At 34.7% G+C, this 9965-nt stretch overlaps 1 protein-coding gene across 1 annotated transcript; it reads left to right on the top strand.

The window, feature by feature from the left end:
- Positions 1-8389: 8389 nt before the first annotated feature.
- LOC135222358 (uncharacterized) lies at positions 8390-9478 on the top strand. The gene has a single exon (XM_064260444.1). The coding sequence runs from the start codon at positions 8390-8392 to the stop codon at positions 9476-9478; it is 1089 nt and encodes a 362-aa protein (XP_064116514.1).
- The last annotated feature ends 487 nt before the right edge of the window (positions 9479-9965 follow it).

The following is a 9965-nucleotide window of genomic DNA, read 5'->3' as shown; positions in this document are numbered from 1 at the left end:
TATTTGGGAAAGTGACTAATAAATGTTCAACGTTAGGAAATTTTATTAATAAGTACAACACAGAGCTAGACTAAGCCATTCAGTGATAAACAGTGTTTTTTTGCAGTAATTTGCACCTTTTATTTTTTTTAAATATTTGTAGTTTTAAAAACTTGCACAGCCTGTGCGACTGGAATGGAGAACATCCCGATGCGCATTGTCATTTTTTTTTTTTGTAAGGGAGGACATCTGGGATACCCTCTCCAAAATTTTGCTTTGTATGTAAATCTTTTTTTTATTAATAGACTTCTAAAAGAGTGGAAAGTATGTAACACGGTTCATGTTCCAAAGGGTTTCGTTATAGTTCATCAATTACAGCTTTATCTCGATAGTTACTGTAGTGGTTGCCGGAGGGTTGATCTGAATCGATCAGTTGATGTCGCAAAATCCACTGTCATTTTACGGAAAGCTACTGTGAATAGGGGGTCATTACAGAGTGGATTTCACAGAATGGAGAATAGAACTCGGGCCAAAAGGCCAAGCGATGGGACCACAGTGAAACAATTGTTAGAGAGTGTGGAAAGTCTGATGGAAGAAAGAAAATATGAACGGAGGTACAGTGAAAGGAATGAAAGAGTTTGCAGCTAAGGGCCGAAGGGACGTTGCAAAGAACCTCAAGTAATGTCTACAGTGCACCAGGAAGGTGCAGTTGTGGCACTGCCTTCCTACCGGGGAAAAACTAAGTCTAAATCTGATGATGTTGATTTTATTGCTTCTGTTGACTTCATTCTTGAAAAGATGATCAAATTCACATACGTATTAGAGTTCATATATGTGTTCATTCGTGCGTGTGTATGTGTGTGTGTGTGCTATTTTAAGTAACAGCATATTAAGCTTTATTAATGGTTTTTTTAGTTAGAGTTGTCTTATCACAAAAGGTGTTTCATAGTTTAGTACTACTGGGCTTTTGTCGTGTTGAATCTAATAATCACTAGCTGTTGGCTGCTGAAATCTTACAGCCCCTATGGGAATGAAGTTACAGGTATCTGTTCCTGTGTGATGAAGTGATATATATATATATATATATATATATATATATATATATATATATATATATATATATATATATATATATATATATATATATATATAATATATATATATATATATATATATATATATATATATATATATATATATATATATATATATATATATATATATATATATATATGTGTGTGTGTGGTGTGTGTGTGTGTGTGCGCGCGCGCGCGCGTTCTTGCGTGCGTGCATGCATGCATGTGTTTATATATATATATATATATATATATATATATATATATATATATATATATATATATATATAATATATATATATATATATATATATGTGTATATATATATATATATATATATATATATATATAATATATATATATCTATATATATACATATTATATGTGTGTATACATATATCATCATATATTTAAAAATAGTAGCTGCATCCATAGTTAAAAAAAAAACAGTAGAATTGGAAGATCTTGTTTTAAACCACTTGAGATCTGTGGTTTAAACCAGTCAGAGTAATTTTTCGTTTGGCCATTTTGTATTAACGCTTGTGACCCTTGAGTTAATGTTTGTTGCTAATATTGCTGAGCATCAGCTTCCACACTCTGAGGCACAATACCTCACAGTCCAATACCAAAGGCCTTTCATGCTTCCTGCACTGAACCTGGAGCGGTATTCCTACCCGTGTATATTTTGAAGATGGCGGTAAATATCCACGACCAATATGTTTAAAGCCCCTGTCTTGCAACTGGTTGGTCGATAAATTTGAACTGTAGGCTCTGGTAGTTTGTGAGCAGCATGGGCTTCCGTCAGCCATGACTAGTGTCATTGATATCGTTGTGGACATCAACTGTCTTTTCCAGAAAACGAGACTATATTCCAGGGAGGCTGTATTATTCTTCACTACTATTTAATATTGTTTTCTCAGCGTAAGTTTTACCCCCCTCCCCCCCCAAATAAAAAAAAATAGAAAAAAAAACCGCATTAAGCACTTTACAGCGTAGGCTGGTTTGGTAAACCAATATGTAATAGCAATAAATTGAATTTACATGGTCTAGACTAGAATTTCATTTGCTCAGAAAAGGTTTCTTCAGAAAATGCGACACTACTTGGAAACCATATTTGCTGATAGTCCATGAGCCAGATACCCAAATTTTGAATTTGACTACCAGACAGAGGGACTAAATGCCTTTATGTTTTTCATTTAGCTTAGTGCCTGAGGTATATGAAAACATGACCAGGACTTTCCAGAAGCCCAGCTAAATACCATTTCAAAGATGGCCGCCATTTTGAGGCAGATTTATCTTTTCTCAGGTAATGATCTGTTACTATTGTTCAAATAGTTATAGACAGGCAAATTTTACATCAAACTGTTCAGGATAATATTCTACAGACAGGGAGCATACAATACTGAGATTAGGTCATCCATACTATGAAATATTCTAGGATATATGTTTGAAAAATCTAAATTTTCACACCTTTCTGGCAGACTTTCTCGATACTTTGAGAGTAGGTCCAATATATATGGCGATGGAATGTTATTCTAAGGTAGCATTTACCTTTAGAACCACATATCATAATTAATCATTCTATATTTGGATTGAAATGCCATAACCAGTTATTGCATAATTCAAGCACACAATATTGCGGTTCACAGAAAAAATCAACGAATTCCATCAATTTGTCCATGTTGCTTTTCGAATACAGATGATTTGTGGTGCTTCTTTCATCATCACTATCTGATGAATTCTCCATATCCTGCTGTATTTCCTATTGTTCATTTTCATTATTAGTGCATGTTTGCAGCTGACAGGCTGCAGTATACTTAAGTCCATTCAAAATACATGAGCAGTCCGATAGTCGACAAATTCGGGCACACTTACATGACATTAAACCCAAAAACTTCTGGGGCTGTGGGAGCAGTCATCCATTGTATTACCAATTTTTGGTCCTCAAACATTTTCAGCCCATGGCCTTGATGAGGATCAGGAATATCTAGCCAGTTCTCTAAACATCACTTTGCTATTTGATAGTTTGCCCGAAGTGTGTTCAGAACTAAGGTATTCTGGCATGGTGGTAGTTTCCCAGATTCTACATCTTTATGGCTTCGAAACATCTCATATCTAAATTCATTAACTTTTGTCCAGTTTGTTTGTCTACTGTACAGCTGTTAGCACCTCATTAGAAAGTTCCCAGATGGTTCCAAGTTTTGAAAATGCTCTCCTATACTTTTCATTTTTAGTAACTAGCTTTAATGCTTTTAGTTTTCCCTGTCCTACAAGTGCACTGACAGTGTTACATCCAGTCCATGAGTGCGGACCCAATAAAGCAGAGCAAATTTCATCTCCAAGTGCTGCAGCCAATTTGTTGATGTCAACAAGCCTAACGTGAGATTTGGGACCTCTTCTAAAGAAGAGTTTGCTGAAACTAAGGCAAATCACAAAAACATCTGTATCATCAGTTACACAAACCACTGCGTTTTTAGCAGCATGTTTGGCATGCAGCAGTAGACATGTATTCTTCATGGTTTGATGTTAGGTCATGAACTATTTGCCAGTCATTCTTTATTAGTCTGAAACACTTATCCCCAGATGTCACTAACAAAACCTTGTTTCCTAGTGTATGTCTCCTTTTTTTTCATCCTTCAGCTTTCTGCCAAGAACTTAGTAAGGTTATCCTTACTATCTGAGCAAGCCAGCAGTCGCCTTCAATTTTTTATTTTGTGACGTGCCTTAATTTGGCTAAATACTGCACCTTCATATGAACCACGATTCTCACGCTCAGCTGTTTTAATAGATTGATCTCTATATGAATCAAATACAACATCAATTCTGGAACTTGTCTGGCCATGGTGCAGCATCTGTTTCAATGTAATTCGGACAGCTCATCAAAAGTACGATTCTCACCACTAACTTTTTGAATGACCGCCATTGCATCAATAACAGGCAAATTGGCCAGGTATGACCTCAGCAGGTGATACCTTACTCTCCAAGTGTTTGGCAAAAACAGCTTTGTTGGTTTTTTTCATCACTCCATCAGTACCTGCCAGTGACCAAGATAAAGGCCCCAGAGGGTGACTAAGGGCATCCTTTCCAGGTCGGGATGACTAAGTTTTGAGCCCTGGAAAGAGATTTGTTCACGCAATTGCCTTAGTGCTGCTGCTCGATGTTCTGCAGTCAAATAATACCTGGTAACTGTTCCTGACTTCAAACTAAAGCTGCGTGTTCCACCAGCAGTTTGGGTGTCTTTATTTACTGTCTCCTCAGTGGTTTGATCCACTGCAATTCGTGCCAAAGGATTTGATGACCTGAGCTGGACAGAGAAACCACCTTTTCGAAAGTGATCATATAAATCAGGGCAGTTGTCCTATAGATAAGTCATTTTGGTATAATATATTGAAAGATACCTTGCATGATTAGTTTTGTCCATTGCAAAGCACCAAGGGATCATTTTGCGAATTGGTGACAGATGAAGAGACCAATCACCTTTTCTGTCTGTAGGCAACAGTCCAAGTGAAATGTTCACCATGTCAACATATGTCATCCAATAGGAAGCAAGTGGGCCCTTGTTCCTCAGTTCTTCTAAATATTCATCAAACAATACTTGTATTTTCTTATATGAGTCACTTGCTAACACAGACTCAAATACAGATAAAGTGATATTCTCATGAAGCTCAAACAATACATGATTGATATTACGCAACGCTGGAAGGTCATCTATGTGATTGTTTTCCATCCATTCGGGAAAACCAGACCATGCAAGTCTCATTAATGATTAGTACATCAGCTTATGGAAACGCACTGCATGATTATACTGTCTGCCTTCCATCATTTTGTTCGCTGAACCTTCACCAAACACTCCAGATTCCACAGCTAAATCACGAAGTCCTGCATCCCCAAACATTTTGCCAATTGTTGACATTAAATTGCAAATAGCGTGGAAATTGCCTATCATTAAAGCAACTCCACCATACCTCTCAGGGTTTTTCCATGCTATTTCTGTTGCTTTTTGCAAATAAGGCTTGATCATGGACAACTGCAATATTTTGAAGATGAAGTGATGATTGAATGACTTTAGATTGATTCAAAATTTCCTGTACTGTGGCCATTTCTGTTGCAGGAGCATTTACGGTTGGTAAATAACCAACTATATCTGCAAGCACTTCAATATCGTCCGTAGTCAAAATATTGAAGCCTGTCCAAGGGTTAACTGTCCTTTTATCAATGGCAAATCAGTCTGCAAAATATAGAAGTTAGACATGGAAGAATAGTCAATGATGCTCAAAAATGGTTGAAAAACGCAATTTTAGGCCCATGTTTACTGCTTTTTATAGTTTGAAATGTGATTTATACCACTAAAAGGTGGGAGCCATGATAAAATATGTTTATTCTCAATCATATTAGCCTGATTCGAGAAATCGACAAAAAACCTACATTTTTCTGTAAATTTCATGAATAAAACAAAGTAACTAATAGAAAAGCCAAACAAACTATGATTTAATTGATGTGCTATCTTATGTAGAATAACTGGGTTGTAATAAAATGTGATTGTGATAAATTGATTCAGTTCAAGGTATTTTTTTCTGCGGTACAGTATATTTGCTGTAAAATGGCATCCCTTTTTCAAAATAGCCGCCCAAATGCTATTTAGCTGGGAATCTGGGAAGTCCTGGTCTTGATTCCAGTCACTTCAGACCCTAAGCTAAGTGAAATCCATGGAGGCAATTACTCCCTCCATATGGAAGTCAAATCTAGTCTGGCTAAGGGACTGTGAGCAGTAAAGCTGTAGAACAAGTCACATCACTGATTATTTATGAAATCCTATTGAAAGCATTGCGTGCCTTGGAAAGAGTAATCCAAGTATCTAACATGGAAACCTTTGAATCTTGTATTCAGTCGACAGTATTAATAGTATGATATGATATTTGTCTCCAAGTCCTCTGGAACTCCCTAATGTAAATTTGACGTGTTTGCGGTTTTGTTATACATTATGATATGTATAACACTTGCTATAGCAGTACTATTAATATTAATCGTATAACTGATTGTGATAAAACCATTCCATAACTTCTTATGAAATTATGTTTTAATGCTAAGTACGTCATCACTTAAAATCATGAACAATTCATTTTCCAAGTAGCTCTTCGTTATGCATTTATGTGTAGATATCTCTCTCTCTCAGTATATATATATATATATATATATATATATATATATATATATATATATATATATATATATATATATATATATATATATATATAGTTAGGCCGGTATACTTTCGTAACTGATGAGACAAATATTGCAAGTTAGCGTCTGTGTGGATCTTCAATGTACAAATTGTATCGAATTTTTCTCATAAATCCTATTTAGTCATTTGGTGTTTTTCAATGACAGTGCGAGGAAATTTAATTTCACTCGTCCCCTGCCTTTCCCGCCCTAGGTTAATAACGACTTTTATAAGCAAGAGACAATTTTGTTCGAGTTTCGCCTACATCCGTAATTCTGTCTCCAGTATATTTTACATTGGCATTATTTAAACGTTTTGTATTAACAACGTGCATAACGTTTCTGAATATCTGCGGTTTCATCCCATATTTTGAATTTCATCTCGTTTAAGTTTCCTCTGTATTCTTGGAATAGAATCATAAACTTTGAGATCGATTCACTTATTTAATTTGAGCTTTTTCTTTTTCCCTGTGCATTGTGTCTGTCTCCCTTCCACCCATGTTGAGCTCGTTTTCTTTGAATATTAAAGGTTCTTGTCACATTAATTTAATAGAAAATTAATAAATTTAACACGTGAACGTTTCATTTAATCAAATTACATTCTTCATTATCTCTCGTCTTCATTCCACTTCTTGAATCATGTTGTGCTGATGGTGCTTCAACTTTCGTATTTTGTTCCCCTTGACAAAGGAAATAGAGTTTTAGAATATATGAAGAAATAAGTATTGAAGTTTTAAGCGTAATAAATGTGCAGTGCATAAATTAAATTTTCCCCTCGTTAGACTTAAAAAAAGAAAAAGATGAAAAATATATTTTGGCATTCAAATGAGCCTTATCACTGATTAAATTTTATGATTCATATAGGGAAGGGCAACCCATGATTATTGCAGAATAGCAATAGATTGCCTTAAGGAAGATATTGTCTGTATGGTTAGAGTACCAGGCTCCATTGGAAAGGTTGTTTTGTCCGTGAAGATTCTATCATCTGACATTTGACAGCTGCTTTTGTATAAAATTCGGGATGAGTTCCAATCCATGATATGGTTCGTGTTATTTATGTGATCTAAACTTGCCGATCTATGTTGTCCATAAGTAACTGAGCTCTTATGTTGAGTTAATCTTTCCTAGACAGACTTTCCTGTGAATACATAGTAGGACATATCACAGACCCTATTATGTGTTTAGGGTATTTTAACAAGATAAGTTGATTTCTGATTGTTTCAAGTTCTTTGTTAAGAAATCCTTAAGGCAACGATGAATAGTATTAAGACATTGACAGAATCAATGTCGGCTTATTGGTGACCCCAGGCATCACTATATATTTCAGAAATGTAACTTCTGTCATTCACTACTTGATAAGGGTGGGAGTCAGTTCACCAAAGTATAGTCCTTAGCTTTAAACCAGTGTTTTATTGGGCCTTCTATACTTTATATATATATATATATATATATATATATATATATATATATATATATATATATATATATATATATATATATATAAATCTATATCGTATCATGAAAATTATTCGAAAACAATTAATCGAAAACAATTATTCGAAAACATTTATTCGAAAAACAGCTATTCGAATGGAAAGTTGTTCGAAAGAATGTTATTCGAAAGGACAATTATACGAAATGATAAGTATTCGAAATGTTGTTTGAACCTTACTCTAATAAGCAATTGTTCAAATAGGCAAATAACTGTTTGAATGTTTGTTTGAACGCTATCCGATTTTCTTAGTTCAAATGTTTGTTTGAACGTTATCCGATTTTCTTAGTTCAAATGTTTGTTTGAACGTTATCCGATTTTCTTAGTGGTAATAAACGTCGTGAAGGACATCAAGCACCAAGGACTTCATTTCTTCGGAATACTGCAGCCCTTCAGTGATGGCCGAATACATTTCAAGTGAAAAAGGCAAGCCTATGCTTAAAATCGATGGTTTCCTATTCGGGTGAAAGACAAGCAAGTTGGTAACAAGATATATTGGAAGTGCAATAAGTTCGCATCGTATTGCAAAAGCCGAACAATTACCAATGATGGTGAAGTGATTAGAGTTCCTCGTGAACATAACCATTCCGGTGATGCTGTCAATACAGAAGTGCGCAGTTTTATGAACAAAGTGAAAAGTGATGCGAAAGAAAGCCGTGATTCTCCTCAGTATGTCATTTCTGCAGCTGCATCGCAATTAAGTGAAAGTGCCGCGCTAGCTCTACTACAAATAAGCTCTATAAAAAGAGCTATTCACAACGTAAGACAGAAAGAAAGAGCAGGCTTAGCTAATCCAATTCATAGACGGGAAATTGTTTTAACAACTGACCAAACTAAAACTCATAAAGGGGAGCAGTTTTTGCTATATGATTCCGGCCATTACGATGATAGAATGCTTATATTTGCAACTCAGAATAATTTGAGTCTACTTGAGAAGAGTGCAAATTTACAAGTGGAAGGAACATTTAAAACTGTACCTCAGTTATTTGAACAATTATATACTGTACATGCTGTGAAGAATAATGACACCATTCCTGTGGTCTACGCCTTACTTCCAGATAAAAGGGCTGAAACTTATAGAAGATTATTTGCTCAAATTAAGTCTATGGTTCCAAATTTACAAGTTTCAACCATAACTTCAGACTTTGAACTTGCAGCTATAACTGCCGTTAAAGAAGAATTCAGCACAGCTTCTCATTATGGATGCCTTTTCCACTTAGGCCAGTGCTTGTATCGAAAGATATGTGATTGTGGTCTGAAAGTGAGATACGATACAGATTCCGAATTTGCTTTAAAAATTCGAATGCTGTTAGCCCTAGCCTTTGTCCCCGTTGACAAAGTTACTGAATCATTTGAAGCTTTACTAGATTCAGATATATATCCTCAAGATGTAAATCCTATTTTAGATTATTTTGAAGATTCATGGATTGGTCGTCCTTCAAGACGTCATCGACGTAGTCCTATGTTTGAAATAAGTATGTGGTCTTGTTTTGAGAGAGTCAATACTGATTTGCCCAGGATTAACAACGCACTTGAAGGATGGCACAGAGCTTTTTTACAGCAAATGTCATCTCATCATCCAACAATATGGAAGTTCCTAGATGCTTTAAAAAGAGAGCAGGGTTTACAAGAAATTCACATTGCAAAAGTAAGAGCAGGAAGCACAAATATGAAGAGTTCCAAGAAAATCGTGACTCGAATGAAAGGATAAAAAAGTTAGTGGCAACCTTTGAAGAGTACTCAATATTAGAGTATTTGCGCGCTGTAGCGCATAACTTGCATTTATAAGTAAATTTTTTTATCATGAATCTATTTTAAGTTTTAGTAATAACCTTCATACTTAAAAGATTTCATCCTTTTTGGTATTTTTACACATTTGTTTAAATAAAGAATTTTACATTTCGAATAATTACCATTTCGTATAATTGTCCTTTCGAATAACTTTCTTGCGAACAATTTTCCATTCGAATAATTGTTTTTTCGAACAACTGTTTTCGAATATTGTTTTCGAACAATGTTCACATAATCATATATATATATATATATATATATATATATATATATATATATATATATATATATATATATATATATATATATATATATATATATATATATACAGCACACCTTATGCTCGTGCGTATAGCCGTTAAATATTTCGAATAAAGGTCTTCAAGGGAATTAGGATATCTTGAAGA

The sequence above is a fragment of the Macrobrachium nipponense genome, chromosome 3 (genome assembly GCF_015104395.2).
Source record: "Macrobrachium nipponense isolate FS-2020 chromosome 3, ASM1510439v2, whole genome shotgun sequence".
Classification (NCBI taxonomy): Eukaryota; Metazoa; Arthropoda; class Malacostraca; order Decapoda; family Palaemonidae; genus Macrobrachium; species Macrobrachium nipponense.
Note: the sequence above shows the minus strand (reverse complement) of the source record. Positions and strands in the feature narration are given on the sequence as shown.